At 41.8% G+C, this 25,911-nt stretch overlaps 1 protein-coding gene across 3 annotated transcripts in view; it reads left to right on the top strand.

The window, feature by feature from the left end:
* The window catches only part of wdfy4 (WDFY family member 4), a 39,872-nt gene extending 14,384 nt beyond the window's left edge, over positions 1-25,488 (top strand). The window contains exons 26-64 of one of the 3 annotated variants that reach the window (XM_041947141.1): positions 99-251; positions 409-482; positions 845-1,003; positions 1,132-1,217; positions 1,328-1,424; positions 1,557-1,759; positions 2,130-2,296; positions 2,372-2,491; positions 2,579-2,758; positions 2,839-2,997; positions 3,422-3,548; positions 3,653-3,804; positions 4,100-4,338; positions 4,419-4,540; positions 4,647-4,838; positions 4,936-5,045; positions 7,460-7,537; positions 7,658-7,849; positions 7,954-8,029; positions 8,130-8,344; positions 9,947-10,095; positions 10,221-10,335; positions 10,652-10,737; positions 10,822-10,884; positions 14,100-14,142; positions 14,880-14,999; positions 15,101-15,224; positions 15,309-15,418; positions 16,366-16,516; positions 17,622-17,713; positions 18,932-19,141; positions 19,248-19,368; positions 20,826-20,983; positions 21,637-21,795; positions 21,894-22,073; positions 22,335-22,517; positions 23,040-23,127; positions 23,791-23,917; positions 24,166-25,488. In XM_041947141.1, the coding sequence (XP_041803075.1) occupies positions 99-251; positions 409-482; positions 845-1,003; positions 1,132-1,217; positions 1,328-1,424; positions 1,557-1,759; positions 2,130-2,296; positions 2,372-2,491; positions 2,579-2,758; positions 2,839-2,997; positions 3,422-3,548; positions 3,653-3,804; positions 4,100-4,338; positions 4,419-4,540; positions 4,647-4,838; positions 4,936-5,045; positions 7,460-7,537; positions 7,658-7,849; positions 7,954-8,029; positions 8,130-8,344; positions 9,947-10,095; positions 10,221-10,335; positions 10,652-10,737; positions 10,822-10,884; positions 14,100-14,142; positions 14,880-14,999; positions 15,101-15,224; positions 15,309-15,418; positions 16,366-16,516; positions 17,622-17,713; positions 18,932-19,141; positions 19,248-19,368; positions 20,826-20,983; positions 21,637-21,795; positions 21,894-22,073; positions 22,335-22,517; positions 23,040-23,127; positions 23,791-23,917; positions 24,166-24,229 (5,244 nt within the window). In that variant the 3' untranslated portion in view covers positions 24,230-25,488. Of the gene's footprint in view, positions 1-98; positions 252-408; positions 483-844; positions 1,004-1,131; positions 1,227-1,327; positions 1,425-1,556; positions 1,760-2,129; positions 2,297-2,371; positions 2,492-2,578; positions 2,759-2,838; positions 2,998-3,421; positions 3,549-3,652; positions 3,805-4,099; positions 4,339-4,418; positions 4,541-4,646; positions 4,839-4,935; positions 5,046-7,459; positions 7,538-7,657; positions 7,850-7,953; positions 8,030-8,129; positions 8,345-9,946; positions 10,096-10,220; positions 10,336-10,651; positions 10,738-10,821; positions 10,885-14,099; positions 14,143-14,879; positions 15,000-15,100; positions 15,225-15,308; positions 15,419-16,365; positions 16,517-17,621; positions 17,714-18,931; positions 19,142-19,247; positions 19,369-20,825; positions 20,984-21,636; positions 21,796-21,893; positions 22,074-22,334; positions 22,518-23,039; positions 23,128-23,790; positions 23,918-24,165 lie in introns of all 3 variants that reach the window. The other 2 variants (XM_041947142.1, XM_041947139.1) reach the window with 2 other exon arrangements.
* Positions 25,489-25,911: the final 423 nt, after the last annotated feature.

Below are 25,911 nucleotides of genomic sequence, written 5' to 3'. Positions count from 1 at the left end.
CTGGAGTAGCTTCACATTTCGTATAAACAGACATCAGAATCTGCTGCCTTACTGTGGTGATCTGTCCTCATGTAGTATATAATTTGCCCTCCTTGTAGCTGCTGGGTTTCCTGCTGAAGATGAAGGGCAGTCTGGTCAGCTACAGAACCTTTCAGCTGGCTCTGTATCTCTCAAGTTTAGTGGACCTGAGCTCTGGGTTTGATTGCCTACAGAACACACCTGCTTTCCAGGCCCTGCTTTGTGACCTGGAGGTCAGCTTCCAAATTATAACATAACATTTTTATTAATATTTATATATTTTTATGTCTAGCCAGTATTTATTTAGAAAGTTTTTTTTATTGCATCTGGAGGCTAATTGTTTAAACTTGCTAACAGTATTGTTGCTCTTGTATTATACCGTGTTTTCAGGTGTGGCAGAAAACATCAGATAATCTGGACCTTTCAGTTCTGAACCACTTTGCTGAAATCCTGAAATCGACAAGGTTAGTTCCACGTCTTATCAGCGTGTGACCAAACCGCACAGAATGTTTTCTTTTAATCTAATTTACTATTAACTCACATGGCCAATAAGTTACATCACCCTCTATAAGAGGAGAGTCTTGTTGAGGATCGACAACAGACTTTATTGACTCTTCTGTCAACATTTGCAGCAGCCTGTCATCAATATCACAGATATGTACAGTACAATTGAAATAGTCAAAGCAATGTTCAATGGAATCAGTCACAGAGGCTGAAGAGAGGAGCATGACTGAACCTGTGCATGAATTGCTGAATTAGATTTTCTGTCCGTGGGAACAGATTGTGATTGATGCTCTCTCTGTTTCTCTCTCTGTGTTCTCATCAGTGACAGCAGGAATGCAGCAGTCATGGACAGTGTGGGCCTGCTACCAAAGCTACTATTCAAGCTTTCTGATCCTGATGTGACCGTTCAGAAGGTTAAGATCATTTCTGGTGTCATCACATCCCTCCTAAAAGCTCACTTCAACCCTCTGGACATCAGCAGGTACAGTCTGGGAACACACCAGCTGCAGCAAAGTGCTCCTGTCATGCAGTTTTCACATAAAGATATCAGCTCAGTTAAGGTTTTAGCAATACATCTGTGTTTGAAATATGTCCTTTTTATTTGGTCAGACTTGGCCTCTTCCTGGTCTACACACTCCCTCCTCTTACTAATTCGGATGAAACCAACAAGATATCTGACAGTGATCTTTCACAGGGTACGCCAGGTACACCATATAACACACAACCGCATCTCATGCAGTACATTACATGTGTTGCAGATTACACGAGTTGTTACCTGTACTAACTAGTCTTATCTGTGCTGTAGCTCAGAGTTCTGGTCCAGCTAGCCTCATCTGGATCCGCAACCAGATGTTGCTTTCGCTTTACGAAATCCTCAACTCAAACAGCCTTCTAATCAAAGAGTGAGTTGCATCTGTTATGATTTAGCTAAACCAGAACTGAAAGGAAACACGTTTTTCCTGTATTTCATGTGTCATAATGTCATGGCAAAAACATTTACTGAATTAGTCCATCGTGTTCTCATTCCCTACTAGTCGGCAGAAGGCCTTATTTGATGCCCTGGGCAGTGATTGGTTCCTGCTCTTCCTCCTGCCCCACCTTCACCCCTCCACCTTGAAACTGGGTCTCACCCTGCTCACACACTTTCTGTGGAGTCCCAGCCAGCAGAGCAGCTTCAGAGAGGGGGTAGTCCCAGCAACACTCATAGATGACATGGGGGAACCTTTTGCTGTCATGGGTACATGAAGTTAAATATTTTCTCACTTAAGCAAGAAATAGTTCAACGTAGTCAGCTTGCCGTCATTTTGTGGTGCTATGAAGTTAACTTGACAAACAAGTCTGATGTGTAAATTTGAGGCTTTTGTTTTACACCTCAACATTAGTTACATGCAGTTTAGTGTAATGAGCAGCAGTTAGATTGTCAGTTGACATGATTTTGCACACATAAAACGCATGGCTTGAATATGAAAATGAATATGGAAATTATTGTTGTAGTGATTGAACAGATTAAATTCACAGTCATTTAAGATTTAAGTCAATTAGAATATTTTGATTGTCTTACATTTAATCCAAAATCAACTTCTATCATTGATTTCTTGCCTTGCCAGACAACCTCCGAGGCCATTCTTGGTCTTATGAGTGCTCCAGCGCCACATGTCCAGGCTTTGATGTTCTACAGGGGCTGCTGATCAGACACTATCGCCTGCCTCAGGTGTATGAAGCCCTGGCTGCTCTGTTGCTGGGGAAGAAGGCCAGTCACACTGCAGAGGAGGGGGTAAGTCATTTTTCATCTTGCAGATCATCCTCTTCATCATCTCTGTCATAATGTCCTATTATGTGTCATCTGCAGGTGCATTTGGATAATGTCCTACAGTCACTGATTGACAGCCAAGCAGACACTCCTGCTCAGCAGCTCTGTGTTGAAGCTGCTACAATACTGCTGGATTTAGTCAAAGCCATCATCACTCAGGTTAGAATGGAAAAACCTTGCACCTTCTTAATATTTGTCACTGCAAATTGATCACGTATAATACATTGTTCTTTTATGTTTCAACAGCCTGTTCCTCCAGCAAAGTACATGTCAGGCACTGATGCATCATGGGCGTTTGAGTTTCCAGCAAGTGTGATGCAGTTCCTTTGTCTACTCCATAACCTCAGGCCCAGAGACCCACTGTGGGCATCGCCAGAGTTCCTCCATGCTCTCGCTGGAGTTGTGTACCCTCTGGACTGTTCAGAGGTTTGAGTGTTCCTCTGAATTTGTGAAACTAACAGTTTTCTCTCCCTGGTCTTACTGAATGGTTTGTTCACTTCCTTTAGTGTGTGGTTGAGCCTTGCGTGAAGAGTGAAGGTGAGGACACATTGACTCTTCAATCAAACAGGAAGCCGGTTTGCGATTTCATCCGTATTCTGCTAATGGACAGTCTTCTTAATGTGTCTGCCAACACCAATGCACATCCGCTCATTCTGCTGCTGGAGGTGAATGCACACACACATTAATTAACAGTTATTTACTGTATTTCATCTGTATTTTGGATCACTCTCAAATATTGACATACATGCAACACATGCACATTAATCCCAAAATACATTCTCACTGAAAAAGGCTCTTCAATGTACTGCAAAAGTGTACTTTCTCCAGAAGGTGCCACTCTTTGCTCACTTATTAAATAAGGCAGAGCTGATTCGCTGCTAATACAATCATTCGCCACTAGGAGGAAGAGAACACCTATAGACCAAGAACTACAGATTTCTGTAGAAGTGCTGTCAGATAGATAAGCACTCACACACACCACCACCAACACATTAGACAAGGTGTTCTCCAGCATAATTGGCGTAAGAGCCGTCACACATCAAAATGTCAAATGTGTTTTCTAAGCAATAAACTGCTTAAACGTCACAGTTTTCCCCTGATGGTTCATCGCTGGGACAGAGGCAGTGTTTCCAGACTGAGCTGCTAGAGTTTATCATGGACATTATCCCCATGCTCAGCCATGAGGACGAAAACAACACCCATCTCAACACACAAGGTAGAGTAACAATGCATGCTTTCCTCACAGCTCAAACTGGTCTGACCATGTCCAAGAAAGAAAATCTCTCATCTGAATGTGCTGCTTTTTATTTTATCTCTCAGATGGGCAGAGTGAGAGGCCTGAAGGACAAATGGGCACATTGATGGAGAATGTAGTGCTCTTCAGTAAAACTCTGCTGCAGAGACTGTACAGTGGAACATTCTTGGGAGACTCTGAGAGTTTGCTCAACTTCCTTGCAGATCAGATTGTGGTGGTGAGATGACACACATTGAGACACATACATAGAAGTATACAGTAGTATACACACACCTCATACAGATACTTAATATGGAAAAAATGATTTCACAATAAATCTGACATTTGAAATTGAGAGACCTGCAAACTTTTAGTGATCTGTAAATGGTGGTTAAAAGCAATTTGTTAATTGTCAATTTGGAGACAGTTGCTTTTAGCCAGTTGGAGCTCTAAATTGTAAAAATCTGCCCACAGGTGCTAATATTTCATTTCAATTCAAATTAGCTAACAGATACACTGTGTTATACTTTCAGGCTCTGGAGAAGGGCCAGACTCAGAAAGAGAGGACAGTGTCAGCCCTCTATTCGTGCACCAATAAAGTCCTGCTTTATTTCTTCTCTCAACCGCGACATTCCCACGAAGAAAAGGAAGCGGTCGTCAGGGCATTACAGACCTTCATGGAACGCTGGGATGTTGTCATGGCAACTTACAATTCAAACTTGAACTTCATTATGTGCCTTCTTCATTGTTTGTTACTGATACGATCTGGCAGGTAATAGTAAAACCAAAACTCATCTGCAGTTGAAATAAGGATTCACTGGTAATTCACACAATCACACTTTTTTTTTGTAGCTACCCTGAAGGTTTTGGATATGCAACACAAAAAGTGCTCAACAGGAGAGCTTCGTCCCACCTGTTTGTTACCAAAACCAGACTTTCTGCACACCTCAGTAACAGAGAAGATGTTGCCACAGGTATGAGGGCCAGTATGTGAAAGATATTTTTGTAGATTTTCTACGTCTGTGAAGATTTAGTGGGTCACTGCAGAGTTCAGAACAAATGTGTGTGTTTGTGTTCCAGTTGACAGAAAACTAATGTCCTTAGCAGAGGCCTGTTGGTCAAGGGTCATGACGGAGAGGCAACACACACTTGAAGAGGGCTGTAAGATAGAGATCTCTGCGAGCCGCACAGCAGATATGGGGCCTGTCAGCATGACTGACATCAGCCCTCTGTGGGAGGAGATGGTAGAAAAGGCCTGGCTGCTACACAAAGGTTACCTCTCACTATACTCATAAATGAAGAAGGAGACAATGTCTTAATGTTTGCTCCATGTTCTTGACATTAAAATTTTGTTTTGATATGTTCTCAGAGTCTCAGAAGAAGGTAGCAGCCAGCAGCTCTCAGAAGAAGTTTGATATGATCAGCAGTGCTGTTCGCTCAGCTTTGGGCAGACTTGGCAAAGAGTCTGTAACAGTAGAGGTAAGTACACATTCAGATTTCCTCCATGTTTGATTCTTTTGCACAGGACATGACCAAAAGATGTGTATGTTTGTGACTTTGTCCCCTTGGAGGAGTGTGGGGTTGTTACCTTTTCCCAGGTGCCCCTGCATCCCAGAGTGCTGCGCCCAAACACACATCCCAAAGTCACTGCTGTGTTTGTGCTGTGGGCCGTCCAGCCCTGTGGGGGTGTTTGATTATTTCTTTAAATGGATTTGGATTATCACAGCTGATTGCCCCTGAGTGGGCATAGTAATTGATATCTGTTAGGCTTATCCATGGGAACACTCACTACAACACACTGTTTGCTGCTGAAGGTTAAAGACGCATTTATTGTTGTTTTTCCCCCCGAAACACGTGGCCCACATCATTAGTTCCCCCACAACGCTTAAGACGTCGAGCCATCTGGAGCAGGGAGCGGGGACATATTACTCAGGCACACAGGCATGAAATTACCGCGTCTGTGTGTCTGTCTCACCCCCACAAAGTGTGTGTGTGTTCTTGTTTGTGCGGGTCTCTCGCCGACAGAAATCGGGTTGGCAATTATAGTGGTACCAATCTGATGAAAACATTATTCATTTGATGTTATTCTTTATCATATCAGTCTTTGACAGGCTATCAGAGAGGGTGATGAATTGTTTTTCCATCTGAGAGGCAGAGAAGACGAGGGAGGGACGTTTGCTTTCTCCCTCTCTGCTGCGTGTTGCACCACTTTGCTCCGAGTCTTGCAGCATGCAGCGAGTGTTCATAAAACAGATATTCAAATGAGCAGTAGTGGTCAGCCAGTCTGCTCATTTTCCATTCATCCTCATGAAGAAACAAGTGAGTCATTAATTAATTTCTGGATCATCAACTTACGACCTTTGGTTGGCAAGTCATGGACTTGTGGGGAGTCTCTTTTCAGTCACTGGATCCATAGTAATGCATTTCTGCAGAGCACTGAGCATAGTTTCTGAGTCTCACATATCTATGTTTATTGAACAAAAAAAGAGTTTTAAAGCCCACTGTAGGTAATGAATGAGAATACTGAGACTGATAGGCAGACTGTGTCCTCAGTCAAGCTTCAGTGCAATCCTTCTAGAGATTTATTTCATCAGCGAATGCAGTTTCCATAATCATATCTGTGTCCTCATATTAGAAAGATAATTAACAGCACTAATGATCACGTTAAGTTCATTACACATTCACTGCCATCCCAGAATGAAGTTGACATTATGTTGCCTTATCATCAAAGGTGGCGTATTGTTGGGAAGTCATTAAAATGGAAATGAGTGTGATGTTCTGATGTTAATTGCAGAGGGAAGAGATGAGTTATGTATTTAATGCAGCATTTAAAAAGCCAATGAGGTTCCTATCTGCTAAATAGGGTAATTAATGCTATATATTACTTATGTTTGTCCAAATGAAGGAATGAAATTAGGAGATGATGACGCCGACTTGCTGTTTATCTGTCACAACACGGCTCTAGTTTGCAAACTTCATTATTACTCTCTTTTTTGTCTGTAATATTTCTATAATCTCCCCTCAAATTACTCCTTTATTTCTTTCTCTGCACAACTTCTCATTTGGATAGGCAGTCAGTCATTTTAGAGAAACAGTTTTCATTCTCCAGAGGGCTTGTCAAAGTTTGTTGTCAACTTTTACGCATGGATTTATTCTGAAATCATGTTCAGTGTTTGCATCTCTTGTATTTCAGAGGTAGCTGTTTTTTTATTGTACTTGGAATCAGTTATTGCATTCGTGGGGTTATACCACAAAACACAGAATTAGCATCTGTAAATAAGACTCGATATAAAGAGTTACTGCATGTTCATTCAGTCAATTAAATGGCTTTCCTGGGTCAGCTGTGAGGATGGACACATGTTGTTTCACTAGTCTCTCAGCGAGCACTGCTGTGATGATGGGCTTAATGAAGCAGTTAACAGTCAGAATATGATCCCAGTGTGTCTGCTGAACATGAGCATCCTGCAGTGTCAATACGGCTCTGTTTTGGGTTTTTCCATTTTTTATTTTCCTTTCTCTTTTAATTGGCACATACGCACTCACTCGCACACAATAAAGGTGCATACACACTTAGGTTGCCCTTGACTGTGGCGTGGCTCAGTGATATTAATGTTTATGTTAATTAGATCACACCAACAAATGATTACATTTCCAGACAGGGTTATTGTAAGACTGTAGCCACTAGCTTATTTTGCCCAGTGAATGCAATTTAGAACAGATATAATTGTATGAATGCATTGTAATTGCATGAGCAAACAACAATACCATTATGAATATACAATCTCTGTGAACATGATGTGTGATGTGTCTGTATAATATGAGCTAGAGGAAGAGCGATTGTGCTGCCCGCTCTTTTCATTTGCACCCATCAGGTTACTCTCGTTACTTTACAGGAGTTTCTGTCTTACATGGAGTCACATCGACAGAGAGGCCACAGCATGTTTGAGAACATGAGGACAAGCCACTTGCAGGTATGACACAAATGTTACCACGGTCATACTGAAAAAGATGTAATTAAAAATTGCACCTGTAGTAATCTTTATGTCTGTCTCATGTATTTCCTCTATCCCGGGTCTTTTTCTGTGCTCCAGTTACAAGCCACTGAATGGGAGCGAGTGAGCTCAAACTGGCTGCATGTGGAAGCTGAGCTGCTGAGAGAGAGAGCTGTGTTCGGCCCTGGCCCAGGGGTGCTGCTGAGCCGAGACTGGGTGCAAGATGCTGCCGAAGGACCCAACCGGACCAGATCACGAATCCGCAGAAGGACTCTGAAACGATCCAAACGGGTAATGCCTTTCAGTTTAGAGCTGAATCTGAGAAGCAGGGTGCTATTTAGTCTTCAGCTAGTATGCAGTCTAACCTTTAACAGCGCCATATGTTGCTACAACAGGTGCAAGGAACACTTTGTCTGGGTTTAAGGACGGACATGTCCGAGGAGAACAAAATTAGAACAGAAGGTGACACAGGTAAAAGAAATTGTTGCCTGTTGAATTTTTAAAATGGACTTTTCCCAGAATGTGATTGTAAGATATAAGCTCAGGGCAAAAATTGCCTCCTATGTAACAGAGCCCAAGATCCTGTGTGAAGTTGCAGCAGAGGCTAAAGAGGATGAAGAGGAGGGAGGACTGGATTGTGACCGTCTGACCTTCTTCCCTGTTCTGAATGAGACACCTGCCGTCACAGAGGGTCCACCCGACCCCTTAACCCACGAACCCTGCTCCCACGCACAAGATTGCCCCGACATACGCATCATCCTACAGGAGCTGCACCCTGGAGCGGAGGTACTGTAGCACAGGGGGTAGGGAGGATGTTGGTATGCTGGGCTAAAAACAACATGCCTAAACACAAGCGCAACTCCTTCACACTCTGCTAATATTCACAATCATAATTATCTGATGTAGACTAAGGGATTCCAATAGCCCAGTGCTGCTATCAGAATTTCATCTTTCCTCATTAGTGTAATGTTTTAATGTCGAGGCCCAGCTCAGCTCTTCTCATTCTTCCAGCGAGTTAGAAACCAAAGCACATGTTGACAGGGACTCTCATCGCTCCGGCAACCAGCCGCGGCTTTTAATGTTTCTGACAGAAGTATTAATAAAAACAGTAGGAGGTGATGCAAGCTGTCTTACATCCGCTTAGTAAGTGTGTGATGTGTGCAAGTGTGTCCTGTTGTCTTGCAGTGGTTCAGTGTGTGAGTCCTGCTGAGCTTCCTGTCAATTGAACACAGTCATTAGCTCTGAAAAATGCACACACAGAGAAGGACTAACACACACACACACACACACACACACACACAGTAACACACAAAGGGAGACCCACTCATAATTAGCTTGCCAGCGCCAATAGTGTGATTATGACAGTAATGTGTGTGGGGAGAAATCAATGGTCTGACATTAGGCTCTCAGTCAATAAAAGTCCTCCTTTTCTCTCCTTCTTCCCATCATCAGCTAAATCACCCACAGACTGATAACGCATATCTGTCCAGAGCACAGACAGGAGATAAGGAAACAAGTTTATTGTTATGTATTTAATCTTTGATAACAATAAATTTAACTCATTTTTTTTATTCTGAAATCTAGTCATTGTTACGCGCAGTAGGCCTGATGCCAGTTTGTGTTCGCTGATGGAAACAACCATTAAATCTGACCATGATATAGCTCAGCGTAACATTTCTGTGCAGTGTAGCTGAAACTCACTCACCTTGTCTCCTCTTCAGTACTTCCACATGACAAGTGATATTATCCATCATAGCGTATCTCTATGTGTGCATTTAGACAAGAGGTTTTGATCACTTAGCAGGTTTCCTATTGTGTGTGTGTGGCAGTGATTAATTCTCCTAATAATGGCCAGGCAGGGCCTCCTCCTCCACCAAGTGTGTGACTCTATGTCTGGGGGTAGGGAGTCTGATTTGATTAGTATAAATTGTGAGTGGCCTGCGGGTAAGTTGGGGCCCCATATGGTTTTTGGGTGCTGTGTCCCAGAGGGCCTGCAGAGGGGCCAACACAGAGAGACAGCCAGGTGCACACACTCACTGTGAAATGAGGGGAGACAATAGAATTAACCGCACATTATCACAATGCAGTTAGCGTTAGCTACAGCCAGCGCTGAAAGCAGCATGTGGGTCCACTTTGGCGCAGGATGAGTCGCACAGCTGAAAAAGGGGCTGGTCCTTCTCCTCCCCATCAATCAGCACTAATAATGAAGTGTTCAACTGTGCCTTTTTAATAATGATTAAAATATGTGATTAAAATGATCAATCAAGTAAAGCCTGAAGTGCCTTCGTTGCTGCCATGTCATGTCCCGGGAGAGAAATGTGCTTATGTGTATTGTGCCTGTCACATGGGGTGTAATGTACCTCCCTCCTCTGTCCTCTCTCTTTGTAGGTAAAGGCTAAGATGTGTGTAGTGATGGTGAGCGGCCTCAGAGTGACAGAGGGGGTGCTGCTGTTTGGGAAGGAGAGCCTGCTCTTATGTGAGGGATTCACTCTCAGTCCCGCAGGAGATGTTTGTTGCAGGAAACACCACCCCAGCAGGTACAGCTGTGTGTGCCGTTCAGTTGTCGGCGGTTACAGCAAAAACATGTAATAGCATGCATTAGCTTCTCAGTTGTGTCAGTCAGTCATCTATCATCCTCTTTTTCCCTTTCTCCCTGTGCCAGTGTGAGGGATTCCTTTATTTACACCATGCTGGGTAAAGAGCTGCCATCAGCCAGGTGCAGACGCTGGCTCTATGAGGACATCAAGGAGGCCCGCTTCATGCGTTTTCTTTTAGAGGTCAGACATGCAAATGCCAACCCTAACCCAGATTCCGTGAATTAATATGCATCTTATATGCATTTTGTCTACACAGGATTTAGTTGGAGTACATTCTCATGAGATATTTAAGTTTGTATTTCAATAAATTAGATTTGTTGTGCATTTTATTTGCTCTTGCAGTTGTTTTACATAAGATGTTTATACATGTTACAGAATCAATCAAGATGCATTTTAAGTCTAGGTTTAAAGATGATACAGATAAAAAAAAAGATATCTGCAAAAAAATCTACTTGACACTAACCAAAGAGCTACTGTACCTCTCTGTTATTATCAGGATAATGCTATCGAGGTCTTCATGAAAAATGGACATTCCGCCTTCCTGGTATTCCTGAATAAAGACCATGTCTCTGCATATAAAAGGTACCACATTTACATGTTAGGAAAGGTGTCATTTTCAGCATTGTGATGCTGATCCTTATTCTTGCCTCTTTATTTTTTCTGCAGGTTGTGCACGGTTGTGTCAGCATTAAAAGGCAGAGGGGTTTCTGAGGTCATTGCTAATGCCAGGTAAGTGGAACATACAAAAATGCAACTATTACATCAGCAGCGTTTGATTGGCTTGTGTTCCACGTTTCTTATTCTCCACACATCTTGATTGACTGCAGCGACTGAGTTTGCCACCATCAGTCCTGGATAAGTCCTTATCCTTCTGTCCTCAAACACATCACCTTCTCTTCCTCCTCCTCCTCTTGTAAGCCTTTCCCTCTGCTCTTTACATCTCTTAAGGCATGTCCTACACAGGTTACTCTCATGGACCAGGTACACATCTTTCTCTGGTTCTGTTTTTTCTTTCATCGCCCTCTCACCACTCCCCTGAGCATATGATAAAGGGTTTCGTTTCATGTTCAGCTTTGTGAGGTTGCGTTGGACTGTCACAAACTCTGGTAGCTTGATGAAGAGGTTATCAAACAGGCCTAACTCTTGGAGACTGTCTCGAGCCACAATTGTAGGAGGCAGGGTGTCCAGCAGGTTCATCCCTAGATTGAGACTCTTCAGGTTTCTGAGAGAACCCAATGTGGAGGGTAATCCTGCAGAGGTTAGACGGTTGTTAGAGAGGTTGAGGTGGGTCAGTCCCACCAGGGTGCCAATGGACTCAGGTACAGACTCCAGTTTGTTGCTATGTAGATCCAGCCATCTGAGTGACAAGAAGTTCCCGATGTTATCTGGGAGTTTCTGGATCAGATTACGGCTGAGGTCCAGCTCGTCCACGTTGGTCAGTTTGAGGAGACACCTTGGGAAGATGGTTATACCCATGTTGCTAAGGGTTAGTCTGCGCTGTCCATCTGGGGTCATCCGTATTGCCTTTTTTGCAGTCTTGAGGCTCACCTTTGTCCCTTTGGCTCCCTTCCCTTTGGGCATGGTACTGCAACACACAGAGAATTACTGAACACTCAGCTTCAAATTTCAGCTCAGCCTCACTTTTGTGATAGTTGCCCCCAAGAGGCTGATTTATAATAATTTATCTAATCTACAACACCACACACTACTATAGCAAATAAATGTGTTGTGTGTATGTTTACGTGTAAGTATGTGTGTGTAAGGCTGATGTGATTTATTCAGATACAAGGGCTTATGTATGGCCCGGGGCAGTCGGGAAAGCATGCTCTCTGAGGTATGAGAGCTTTAGTGTGTGTGTGTGTGTTCGTGCATGTGTGTGTGTGTGTGTGTGTGTGTGTGTGCGTGCGTGCGTGTGTGTGTGTGTGTGTGTGTGTCACAGTACTGTTATGTCTGCATAAGTGCATGCTCACCCAGTGTTGCCCATGGGGGTATTTAAGAGCACGACTCTCTAATTAAGGCTAATGCTGGGGAACAATAGGAGAGAGGCGACACTGGGTAATACAGCAAAAACAAATGAGTGCTGATGCTCCCTCACCATTCAACTGATTGAGCTGTTTGGCTCTTTTCAGGCAAGGAGTGTGTGCGTGCGTGTGTGTGTGTGTGTGTGTGTGTGTGTGTGTGTGTGTGTGTGTGTGTGTGTGTGTGTGTGTGTGTGTGTGTGTGTGGGACATCCACATGCAAGTGCATTGACAGACATGGATGTACTGTACTACAGTCCATGTGCACAAAGAGTCAAATCAAGACTTTGATAAATGATAGTTAGGGAGTGTTGGGAGTGTGATGAGGGCTTCGCTCTTCTCTCCTCCCTGTCTAAAAGAGCAAGGTGTGTGTCTGTTTTGTGTCTGTGTTACACCCCAAGGCCCTCTCTCGCCTCATTCATCATCCTCAGGATGAGAGAGGTTATCCACTGGTGCTTGTTCCTATTATAACCTCCTATAGAAAACTATTGCATGAAATTATTGCCTGCAATTAGATAACACATACTGGGCCAAATGCAATGATTGATTTAGTGTAGTTTTACAAAATAATTTGGTCAGGAGTTATTGGATGAGAGAAGTTATTTGTGTTAAAAATTGGATAGACTTCAAGTAGCCCCTCACTCTCTAAACCCATTTACTGTATGCTTCCTTATGCCTTCATACTTAGTACCGTACTGTACTTTTGTTTAAAATGTTTATCTGCATTTTCAGAAATGAGAATATGTACTCACCATTTTTTATCTTGTTTTTCTCTGAGTTGACGTTAATCAAGTGATGAGATTGCCTTCAGTTTTAGAAAAATACCAACAGCTTTAGCTGGCCAACCAGCCATCCAGCTCAAAGCCTATGCACCAAAAAAAAAAAAACAAAGCTCGTTAATTGTAGTCATAATGTCATAATGCTGTAGCACAGCAGCAAGCAGCAGCAACACCAGGTAGTCGTATCTCACAAAATGTAGCGGTGAGTCAAAAGGAAATCCACGGTTTGTGTATGTCAACATTTCTCTAGCCTCCCTCACCAAGCAGGGAAAGTCAAGGTTCCTCTTGTTTAATAGCGTTACTTAGCAACTGGGGTGCTTGGCGCCAGGACTTTATTGCCATGTTACTAGCCACAGAGGGAAAAGAGATTTCAGGAGCAGTTTAATGCTTTTCTAATTTAGATTAAACAAGTTTAGATAGGTGTTCCATGAGTGAAATACTGATGAAATGTTCAGCAACATTGTCGTTTAGTATGATGTTTTGTTTAGCCTAACACACATGCTGGTAGATTAACCGAAACAAGGTATTTTCACTGAACAGTTTGCTAAAGAGCAACTTTACAAGCGTGTGCCTCTATCTGAGGTAGGTCTTGTTACACGATCACCTTACAGCACTCTTTAAACACACACCTAATAAATGAAAAAAACAGCTGGAGAAGAAACTGTCTGAGCTGTGAAGCAGGAAATCTTTTTCATTTCTGTGACAGAAATGTGAAAAAAAGTTCCTGTTTGACCAGTAATCATTAACCTCTGCCTGTCAGTTAATAACTCACTGCACGAGGAAAAACATGACTTCCTCGTTTAAATAGCTCATTTTGCTGATGATAAATTGTCGGACAAGTAACAGTGTTACCTGAAGTATATTTTCCCACAACCTACAGATGGCACCATGTGCTTCATACTCCACATCTCTACTCAATCTATGCTACTGGCTCTAGCTCACCTCAGTCCCATAGCTGCTCATACAGCCGTCTGCACACAATTTCTGTTCCCCTCACTCACCGCCACACTGCTGCTTCTGCTGTGTTACATTTCAACACTGGTTGCCAAGCAACAGAGCAACCAAAAAAAACTTTGTGTTAGCTGACACTGCTCAGTGATCAGCCTGTGATGCTAATTCAAGGTATTTGTTTTTTATTGTGCTTTAGGAAGACTCCTGTGGTTGAAAAGGCAGCCCTTGTTAAATGGCAGGTAATGCAATAAACACGGCGCTGCATCATTTTGTTTTGTTGAGTTGTTTTTGACTTGCTTGTACGTACAGATTATAAGTACTTGTTTAGTGAAAGTAGTAATACCACAGTGTAGACACACTTACTTAAACAACGTTACAATAAAAGTCCTGCATTCAAAATTAAAGAATAAAAGTACAAAAGTATTAGGATCAAAATATACTTAAAGTGCCGAAAGTAAAAGTACTCATTATGCAGAATGACCCATTCTGAATAATTATTGTTATCTTTATTATATTATAATCAGTCATTAATGTACGTATCAGCTTAATGTTACAGCTGGAGCTAATTTTAACTACTTTATATACTGCTGGTGATTATATATTTTATTTGTTAATAATATTTTTTTTTAATTATCTTAATCTGTAAAATAAGTAGTAACAAAAGCTGTCAAATAAATGAGGTGTACTAAAAGCTATAATGTTTACCTCTGAAACTTGGTGGACTTGAAGTAAAAAACTGCATGAAATGGGATTACTCAAGTAATGTACAAGTACCTCAAAACTGTACATAAGTGCAGTACTTGAGTAAATGTGCTTAGTTACTTTCCACACTGATTACTTACTCTTTTTACATTAGTTGAGACTTCTAAAATGTTGAGTAGATATGACATTAATAGAAACCCAGTTCCACTTGTGCTTATAACTGTTTTCCTGTGTTTTGTAATGTGGCTTCATATTACCGTGGTCTGTCCTCCAGAGAGGGGAAATAAGCAACTTTGAGTACTTGATGCATCTGAACACCATTGCTGGGAGGACATACAATGACCTGATGCAGTATCCAGTCTTCCCCTGGGTCCTAGCTGACTACCAGTCAGAGGCAAGATCACACACAGAGACCTCTTTGTCTTGAAAATGAATATTGTAGGGGACTACCGTAATGAAAATATTATGGGTTTAATTTATTTATTTTCTTGATAGACCCTCAATCTGTCGAATCCTGCAACTTTCCGTGACCTGTCTAAGCCAATGGGTGCTCAGACAGAGAAAAGGAGACAGATGTTCGTGCAGAGATATGAAGAAGTAGAGAACATTGAGGAGGAAGGTATGTATTCAGCTCCTTACTTTTCATTCTCCTTTTTATTTGCTTTTCACTGTACTTTTTATTCAACGGATTTTGACTCTGTAGGACATTTGTCAGCACGGTGCCACTACTGTACCCACTACTCCTCAGCCATCATCGTAGCCTCCTTCCTTGTCAGGATGGAGCCATTTTCCCACACCTTCCAGGCACTGCAGGTGAGACCTTGGCCACCAGGAAGTGCCCTGCAATACAACTAGACTTCCAAAACATGGCTGGTCATTTTTATGTCCTTAAAATCGATGAACTGGTACTAAATAAAAAATCTGTGGCTCAGTGTCCACAGCCTAGGTCTTATAAAGGTATAATGTAGGTAAAATTCTGATTGTAATGACTGCTGATCACTGCATGTTTCTTTCTAAATGTTCTGGAGAAATGGAAGAAAGCTCAGTTTATTGTGTATCAGCCTGTTTCCACTAATCCACAGACCCTTCTGCAAACTCAGTGCTCCAGATGCCCATTTGTCATTTTTTATTTTCAAACATGTTTTTACTAAATAATTTGACTGTAATATGAGCTATTTTCAGCATTCCAGGCCCTGTATCAATGCTGTTTTTGGTATGGAAGCAGATTATAGGGAGTTTTCAATATATATGCAAATAATTATGGAGAGCATCTAAAAGAAGCCATTGCAAATAGTCACAGATGTTACCAAATTACAATCCAGCATCCAATTGATTATAATGAAAAGACATGCATATTTGATAGTCAGAATAAAGCAATAAAGATGTTAGTCTGGTGAATTACAGTGCCTTTTTGTAGTCTGAAGCACATAACGGGTGTGTAGTAATATCCATAACTGGATTTACATCTCTAACCGAGTTTACCAGTATATATGCTATTTTCATTCATTGAGGTAATTGTTTTACTCTAAATTACATTCTCCCTCATGAGATTTCCATCATAGATTATGGAATTTTGCTGAAAGATGAAAAGCTTCCTTCAAATAGTAGAAAATATTTCCTGCTTACATAATACAATGAAGAATATAAAATATGGTTCACTACACTGAATCAGGCAGACTGCTTTATTAATATGCCTGTTGCAAAGTTTGGTTCAGCAGTGCGCCGGGGGTCTGACAGTGTTGTGCCTCGTCTCCCCACAGGGAGGGCTTGATATCCCGGAGAGGATGTTTTACAGTGTAAAGAAGGAGTGGGAGTCATCCTCCAGAGACAACATGGGGGACGTCAGAGAGCTGATCCCAGAATTCTTCTACCTGCCTGACTTCCTGCTCAACTCCAACCACATCCAGCTGGGTCAGGAACAAAAATGATTGTCTTTGTTTCTAAATGAATGATTAAGATATTTGTCTTGTACAAGCACCTTTCTTAGTTATGCACTCCAAGAACTGGGCTTGCATTAGTCATTTTTGTTATGATCAACAAATCTCATATAAAGACCCAAACCAAAATTGCATTACTCTGATTCTCAATACTTTCCGTCTTTGTCTCCGTCTGTGGCTCTCAGCCCCAAGCCCATTTGTTTTTGTAGAAGACGTAAATCTTTGAAGCCTCACAAATATATATATATTTTTAAAAAGAGTTATTTCTTGACACAAATGGGCACTATAGTTTTTAGACACATTAGGAGGTCTAGTGAGTAAGTACAAATGCAGGATGGTGTATTTGGGAAATAGTAACAATAAATCATAAAAACTACAGTGCCCATGTCCATAGTAATGAAGGAACATGTCACACAGTGTGGCTCACTGATGTTTGATTGTTTTTTTTTTCTGTTTTGGACAACAGTAGAGGTGTGTGGCGCAGAGAAATAAGCAGTATTAGTCTCTGGCTACACAGCTAATACTTGTTAGCACAATCAGTTTATTTTGGTTTTGATCTTCAGCTTTTAAAGGTACCCCATTGAGTCTTCTTGAAACAGACATAAATATTTTTACATTCAGTGCTTTTCCAAATTACCAAAACACATTATGTTTATCGCTGAACCTTACAAGTGTGAAATTCATTTCCTTCCTCCCTAAAAAATTTAAGTTCGATTGTGGAAAAAAAAAAAAAAAATTGTGTACCTGCAATGTTTACTTCAGCTAGCAGTCTTCCCTGCTTGTTGCTTTCGCCATGTTACCACTGGCAACTGTCGAACAGTGGCATCGTGTGTATCTGTCGGCACGATCGCATTATGCAGGTGCTACGTACATGCGCGTCCTCGTGTGTGTGCTAGTTGAGCACACAAACGACACGCAATCAAAACGTGGAAGTGCTCATCAAAACATTGCACCATAGTGCCGCCAGTGACAAAAACTCCACAAGGTATCTTTAAACTCCTTTAGAGGTTGACACAGTGATGTGATGTGACCCAGTATGTTGGATGTATTGTATGTATTGTATATCTATATCTCTATAGGCTGTATGGAGGATGGTACCACTCTGGGAGATGTGGAGCTGCCTCCATGGGCGAAAGATGACCCCCAGGAGTTCATTAGAATCCATCGAGAGGTCAGTGACCCACCACCCGCCTGCCTCACCAGGCCTGTCCGTTTCGATTGGCCAGTCTAGCCTGTTACATAGACTTTTCCCATAAGACTTAATAATGTTTGCCAATACTAGCTGATGTATGTACACAGAGGATGCACTCTTTTACTGTCTAAAACAAACATCTACAATAATAGTCGCACTGTAATAGTGTTGGTTGCAGTCAGTCTGTTTGTCTGCTTTCTTTCTACCAGAGTATAAGAGACAGACCTTATTCACAGCAGCCACTGTCTTATTCGTTAGACTCTCTAAAAGCCATTTTGTCTCATTGAGTTTGGTTCTTTCTTTTAGTGCTGACTGTTTTCAATGGCCAGTTGTTTTTCTTATCGAGAAAATGCATGAAAAGGCATGTATCTGAAGTTTAGATGACAGACATTGCAGGACAACAAGCCTATTTAACACTATTCAGGGCATGCACAAGACTCTGTTTTTCATCATGTCATTATTTCTGCCAGCTGTTTATGGGATGAATATTCTCTCTCTTTTCTCAACTCTTTCTTCTCTCTCCCTGTGTGGGGTTATTGTATATCTCTGTTCTTCTTCTGTCTGTTTGTCTGATTTCCTCAGTGTGACCCTCCCTTTTTCTATTCCTGGGGCATCTAAGATGGTTATCACTCTGTAATCTACTGAACTACTCATATTGCCTACCATTCTCATAAAATTAGTGACTTTAGAAAATTGTTTTTTTCTACCATAGACAAATTAACTCAGGACAATATATCCTTGTTATGATGGTGTTTTTTTTCTTCAGTTTTCTGATATTCCAGGATAGGTTTATTAAGATTGCGTGCAAGGATACACATGCTGGTCATAATGTCCACTTTTCCTTATTAACTCTTCAAAACCAATCTCTGGCTAATTCTACCCAAATCATTCTTTAATTCAAACATGAAGATATGCTCATACTACAGCTGCATAGCTTCCTGCTGCTCGAGACCTCTAAATTGGCTTTGGGAAGAAATCATACAGTACCTGAATAAGTTGATTGGTTGTGCATCCTTATAGAAGTTTCTTCTGTTTCTGAACTGTCATATTAACAGTTTGACTGATGGTATTGGTCTCACTGTAATAACAATGAGCACTGCACACCGCTCTATTTTAAGGCTGTTTTACTAGTTTTGTAATATTACTTTACTTGGCGGTCTCAGTTTGTGCAGCAATCTCCTGCACTGTTTCCCTTAGGCTTTGGAAAGTGACTACGTGAGCTCCCACCTCCACCTGTGGATCGACCTGATTTTCGGGTACCGGCAACAAGGCCCTGCTGCTGTTGAAAGTGTGAACACATTTCACCCTTACTTCTATGCTCAGAGAGGCCGGCAGTATGCTAAGGACCCTGTCATCAAGAGCACAATCTTGGGATATGTCAACAACTTCGGCCAGGTTCCCAAACAGGTAAAAAAGAGTAAGCTGAGTGGGGAACGTGGTCTACATTACCTGCATGAAGATGCCTGTTTTAAAAGTAATCCTTCTTTGTTACTCATCCATCTCTTTCAAATAGCTCTTCACCAAGCCACATCCACCTCGCAGTGGCTCAAAGAAAGAGGGATCATCACCACCCCATCCAACTCCATTTTTCTTCAAACTGGACAAACTGAAGACCACCGCACAGCCATTCAGAGGTACAGCTAGATAATTAAAGGGGAGCTCAGGCTGCAAATAAGTTTTCTCAATCTTAAAGGAATTGTTCAACCTTTGGGGGAATAGGCTTTTTTGCCAAACATGAATTAGCTGATCTTAGTGCAAAGACTTGAAGCAAGGAAACACACAGTTAGCCTAGCTCAACCCAAAGCTAAAAAAAAAGGCTATGACCACTATTAAAGCTGTTTCTTACACTTAGATATCTGCACAAAACGGACAAATGAGATATAACATGTTAATTAGTGAGCTTGAGAGGTACTGGCCGGGACATTGTATAAGCTTTGGACAGACTCAGGCTAGGTGTTTTCTCCTGCTTCCAATCTTTATGCTAAGCTAAGCTAATCGGCTACAGACTAGTAGCTTCATACTGTACTTGGCATACTCTGAGCCAAAATGTCTATTCCTTAACATGAAAGTATACAATTAAATCATAATAAGACCTTATCAACAACATATTTCCAGACAACTGAATCATCATTGCAATCAATCATATTTTCTGCTGAGTAAACTAAATTCAGTCAGTTGGAGTCATCTGCATTTGTATTGTTCCTCCTTTATTTTATCTCACACCTTTTGATGTCAATTATTATATACAAGATGTGCTGAGATCTCAAGGGAATCATTGAAACGGAGCGAGAGTGTCCATAGATTAATTTACACTATGGAAGGGGAGAAGGAGCTATCTGTTAGAGCTACAATATGGAGATGGCTCTTCCGCTGAGCCCTACTTAATAATCTGAATATCCCTACTGGCCCACTGAGGGAGAGGAGATGAATCTGCGAATGCTCAGGGAGAGATTCCTGCAAATTACATTTCATATTAAATCTTAGAGTGTCTGATCTGATCAATAAGCAGATAGAGATGAATAGGAGGAGGAATGCTAAGACTAATGCAGACGCAACTTCTTTCCGGGGATTTTAGAAGCAGAACTGACAATAGGATATAATGATTTCTGCCTGTTCCTGCATGAATAGGTCAATTATAGGCACAATTACAGCCTCTCTCAGTCCCTCACACTCATACACACACACACACACACACACACACACACACACACACACACACACACACACACACACACACAGCTAGTGCTGTCCAGGATGCAGGTGTCCCCCTAGGACAGAGCCTCAGCTTGTTGTAACCTGGGAATAGCTGTTTTAATTGCTCAGCCTACTGTGGTCAATTTAATGAAATTCTTTACAAGTTTACAGAGCTACCAAACTCTTTAATGTGATGTTTCTGAAGAGCTATTACCTTTATTTGGCCAGGCGAGTGTATTCAGGTACACAAAAGGCAGAATGAGGTCACTTTTTCTATTTTTGACTAATAATAACTTTTTTTAATGGTGCATATGGTTTTACTGACACCTCTTACTTTGTTCCACAACTTCTTGCTGCTGTAGCCCCAGTCACAATGACACTGTAAACCTTTCTGCAGAGCTGCCAAGAGGCCCAGTAGGTCAGATACTGTGTCTGGAAAAAGAGGTTCTTGTCCTGGAGAGAAACCGTCTCCTTCTGTCACCTCTGTTGGGCTGCTTCTTCAGCTGGGGCTTCCCTGACAACAGCTGTGCCTTTGGAAACAATGCCACAGAAAAGGTATGCATGCATGTCTGGTTATACAGTAGATCTGCTTTACATTGTTTGTATCAAGTTTGTTTAGTTAAGTTAAGCTTTAATGATATACAACTTTAACTCACTTTCATTAATTAGATGGTGCTCAGTATCAGTCGTGTGCACATCATTGAAAATTAATTTGACCAACTTCAGTCTCCCTGGGTCTGGATCAAGCTGCATGCACTGTCAGCCAATCAGTGTGAGCTGACTCTTACAATCACTAGTCAAACTAAACAGTGAGGCGATCTATATGACCTGCCAAGCTTTCACTCTCCTCATAGCACTACACACTCTGCGTATCTGATATCTTAGCAATATCTCTGGTTTCTGTTTTTTACAGCCTTTAAGGGGTTTACAACACTATAATTATATGTGATGCTGCAAGATACTTTGGGGAGCAATGAGATAAAAGATAAAAGTGTAAAATTAATATCAAGATGATATAACACATTCAAAAATAGTGTTTTTTAACTACCATCAAGTTCCTTGACAATTTTAAGTCTTCATCAGATGATCTTATTGAAGTATTAAAAATACTCCTAAAACATATCCATAAACTCATGCCATCATATATATTGAATACATGCATACATAATCACTCTCATAATGATCTACCCATGTATGTCCATCTCTAGATCTTTGCTGTGCGTGAGAGTTTGTGTGACTGGGGGGAGACGTTATGTGCCGCCTGCCCCAACCCAACGACCATCGTCACTGCAGGAACCAGCACTGTGGTGTGTGTGTGGGACGTAGCGGTCAACAAGGACAAAGTCACTCACATGAAACTCAGACAGGTCAGTTTGTCGGCACATGTGTTTGCATCAGAGATTTAACAGCAACAGCCAGAATGTATTTGCATCCTCAAAAACACTGACCCAGTTTTCCTTCACAGCCGTTATATGGTCACACAGATTCAGTGACATGCCTGGCTGTGTCTGAGGTCTACAGTGTGATTGTAAGTGGCTCCCGTGACCTCACCTGCATCCTATGGGATATGGAGGAGCTAAGCTACATTACCCAGTTAGCAGGACACACAACCAGCATCTCTGCACTGGCTATCAATGAGCTCACTGTAAGTCTTCTTGATCTCCGTCTTTGAAATTCTCTACTTACTGTCCTCTCAGATTCTCACTCTGTCCTCTTTTTCTCTTGCTCTTTGCCATTTTTGGCTCACTGTTGCCATGTTGTTCCCCTTCAATCAGCTCACACCATGCGGAAGAAAGGATTCTCACTGTTGACAATGTGCATATCCTCTTTGCATGTGTTTTTTTTTTTTTTTTGTGCTTTGTCTCTTTGCACACATGGGCGTCAATACCGTATCACTCTGTCCAAGGGCGAGATTGCATCATGTGCGGGACCTGTGCTCTACCTGTGGACCATGAAGGGTCAGCTGCTGGCCTGCACTGACACTTCCTGCGGGCCTCGGCCAGACGTCCTGTGTGTCAGCTTCACACAGAGACACGAGTGGGACGCCAGGAACGTCGTCGTCACTGGCTGTGCAGATGGCATCATACGAGTGAGTTCGTTGTTGTATACGTGTAATAATGTGATAGTTATTGTGTGTGTGTGAGAGAGAACGTCTGCCTTTAAAGTCACTGTCTGGCAGCTCTTTGTAGGACTAATAGATCAGCGGGAGAGGTTGCTTTGTTTTTATACAGTATTCCAATGAAGCAGTCATTACTTTGGTATTAGCCTCGCAGGTAACAGCTTGGATGTCCATCAAGGTATTAATAACAGCATATGGTGTGTGTGTGTGTGTGTGTGTGTGTGTGTGTGTGTGTGTGTGTGTGTCTGTGTGAGACCGCACATAAGCATATGCTACCTCTCTGCAATCAACCCTGCAAACTCTAAATTGGGCTTCACTTGGGAGTGGGTGCCCATACACAACACACACACACACACACACATAAATGGCATTATTACTTTATTATTACCTTGAGTTATGGGATGTTCCTGCGCGCTGGTGCATATGTGAGTGTGTTTGTTATTATGTTGAATTACGTCTGATTTTGCTACTCGTTATGTGTCTCTCATACAGATATGGAAGACAGAGTACACCAGAACACAATTACCTGGCCCTCCAGAAGAGCCTCTGTCCCCAGGGCAAGACCGACCAGAGAGAGACGGTAATGTTACAGGCAGAAGGAGAGGATATGCATATAGGTACTGCGTTTGTAACAACACAGACGATAGGAGTGGCTGACAGCAGTAAAAGTGTGAGAGTAAGATGTGACTGCACCATAAGAAACGGTGTTTTGTGTTTCAAAAAGAACCCCCTCGCTATCTAATTAGATAAATCCTTAAGTGTGAGATGATTATTTTTAACCGCTCATCTCAGAGCTAGACAGCGTAGTTTTCAGATGAGAGCTTGTAATGCTCACCCCATCCCTCACTAGCATTAGGGCTAGCAGGAATTATGTTGTTATAAAGTTATTAAACATAGAGGCAGTAAACACTGATGAGTAATTCTGCTGACGTGTGTGTGCTTGTATAATTTAGAAAGCAATAATACCCAGATCCAATTTGGCATACGTTGGTTACAGCCTCGCGTCACCTCATAGGAGTATTATGCTTGGTAAATTACATTGAGACAAGTCTTTACGTAACACTGAAGCTTTATATTCGAGGGATTTTTCTCCCTTTAACAGCCTGCTGACCACAGATAAACTGTTAACACTCGTTTTGATGTTTTGTGGCGACCACTGGGTCAGGGTTACAGACAGCGTGGACACCAACCCTGGGATTCAGTAATAAATAAGGGTTGATGTATTTTCATGTTGTCTCCACAGTGAGCAACTCATGCCAGGTTAAAGGCTGGGAGAGACATCTGGTGTTATGTCAAGAGCTGAACAGTCAGGCTGTGTCACAACGCCGCCACAAGAATAATCCAGCCATCACAGCGCTGGCCATGTCCAGGTACAGTAAACACTGCCCACAGCAAAGAGAGGCGTGGCTTACTTTACACTTAACTACATTTAACTCTTTGTTTTTAAGTGTTTTTTAATTTTATTTCAAATCTAACGCTTTTGAACATATATCTTATTGGAAACTGAATTCTCACCAACTCTGACTCACATTGTATTATTGCGTGCTTTACTGCAGAAAATATTTGCATAACGTCACTGATTTAAAACGATTATTTAAGCATCCTCTCTTCTGTGTAGGACTCATGCTACTCTGTTGGCGGGCGATGCCTGGGGCAGAGTTTTTACCTGGACCTGTGAGTGAGCGGTGGTGGGGTTTGAGCACAGCCATGCCTCCAGCCACATTTTCTACACACCCTTTATCCTCTCAGAGAGACTCTGACACAGGAAATCCATCAACGTCTCAGGTCTGACACCACCTGAGCACTGAGATCGGCTGTATTTCAGTTCAGGTCTGCGTGTGCATTCAGGGAGAAAAATGATACAATATTTGATGCATTCAAGTCTCAGACAATACAGAATATTTGATCTCTTGTGCAGATCTTTAATTCTGTATGTTTCTTTGTAAATACTGAATTTCAACAGATTTGAATAAAATATTCGCCAGTTTTTTCTCTAAATCTTCTCTCTTGGGTCTCTGTGATTCATCACTGAAATCTGGGTTGACCAAGGTTTTATTTTCTTTCACTACCTCTGGGATTCATAACGGTGAAACCGACAGAACGCTGGCTAAAATTCTCCAGAACTGATGGTTGAATTTGCAAGAGGCATGTGTTGGAATACAATACTTTCAGTTAACCCTTGCTGCTCCAGCACAGCTAACTGGGAGCCACATAGAAGCCTGTGGTCAAACTGGGCAGCTGCAAGCTGAAAACAAGTGGAATTGTGTGAGTGAGGAATAAGAGCGTGCACGCCCAGCCAACGTTCCCTGAGAAACACAGCTTTTTAATCGTGTTGCAGAGCCGGAGCAGTACATTTCTCACGAACACCACAACAAGCATCCATCATCATAAAAAGAATGGCATGCACACATCGGCATTTTGTGCTGTGAGGGTTGTAGTGTTTGCTTTGGTAAATGTTTGTGGTACGAACAATTCAGGATGTTTAGTTAGTTGTAAATAGTTTACTGAACTTGCTTTGTTGTTTTGGACAATGTGTTTTCAATCTGCTTTGTAATGTGGCATTCACGAGAATTTGAGCGTTTGACTGCTTTTTCATTTATTGTCCCATTATCCCCCTCGAGTTTGCTGTGATCATGTCAAGTGTGCGTGTTTTGGATGATGTCAAATGTGTTTGGGTCTTGTTGAGGTATCCTTTTTTCTTGCCACAGGTTTGTGTGTGTGTGTGTGATTATGGTTAACCAAGGACAAATCCGCCTTTTTATCCACATCAGACTGTTCAATCTCTGTAATCACTGTAGGGCCTGGACAATGCACTGCTAGGTAAATATGACTCACTTGCAGAGGGACGTATGAAACCCTTTCAGCAGTCATCCTGATCTTTCAATGGAAAGTGAAAAGTACAATCCTGACACTCCTACATCAATGTGCTGATATTCCAATAAATAAGATACCATTTTAAATGGCAGTAGATTGTGGAGGCTTGTTCTCTCCCTGTGTCTGCTTTTCCTGCTTGCTCTCTCATGCACATGCACCACTCCTCTCTATCATAAAGGAAGAGGTCTCTCTCTTTAACCTTTGTGTGTGTGGCTAATTGTGCTAAGTGGAGTAGCTTAATAGAGTGGAAAATAGTCCTCATAATTTTCCCAGAGAGCGAGCAATGACCTTCTCTAAAGACAACGGCCATCTCCATTCTCTCTACATCGCTGGTTTTATGATATGAAATGTCAAACCATTGGGTTCCTCAGAATAATTAAATCAAATAAATTATTGCACCTAGGCAGAACCATCTTGTAGCCTAACCCAATTATAATGCACTGTAAAGCTAATTATTAACCATGATTACAATTAGTTTAATTTGAATAAA

The sequence above is a fragment of the Chelmon rostratus genome, chromosome 11 (assembly GCF_017976325.1).
Source record: "Chelmon rostratus isolate fCheRos1 chromosome 11, fCheRos1.pri, whole genome shotgun sequence".
Classification (NCBI taxonomy): domain Eukaryota; kingdom Metazoa; phylum Chordata; class Actinopteri; order Chaetodontiformes; family Chaetodontidae; genus Chelmon; species Chelmon rostratus.
The sequence above is the reverse complement of the archived record's forward strand: the minus strand, read 5'-3'. Positions and strand labels throughout refer to the sequence as shown.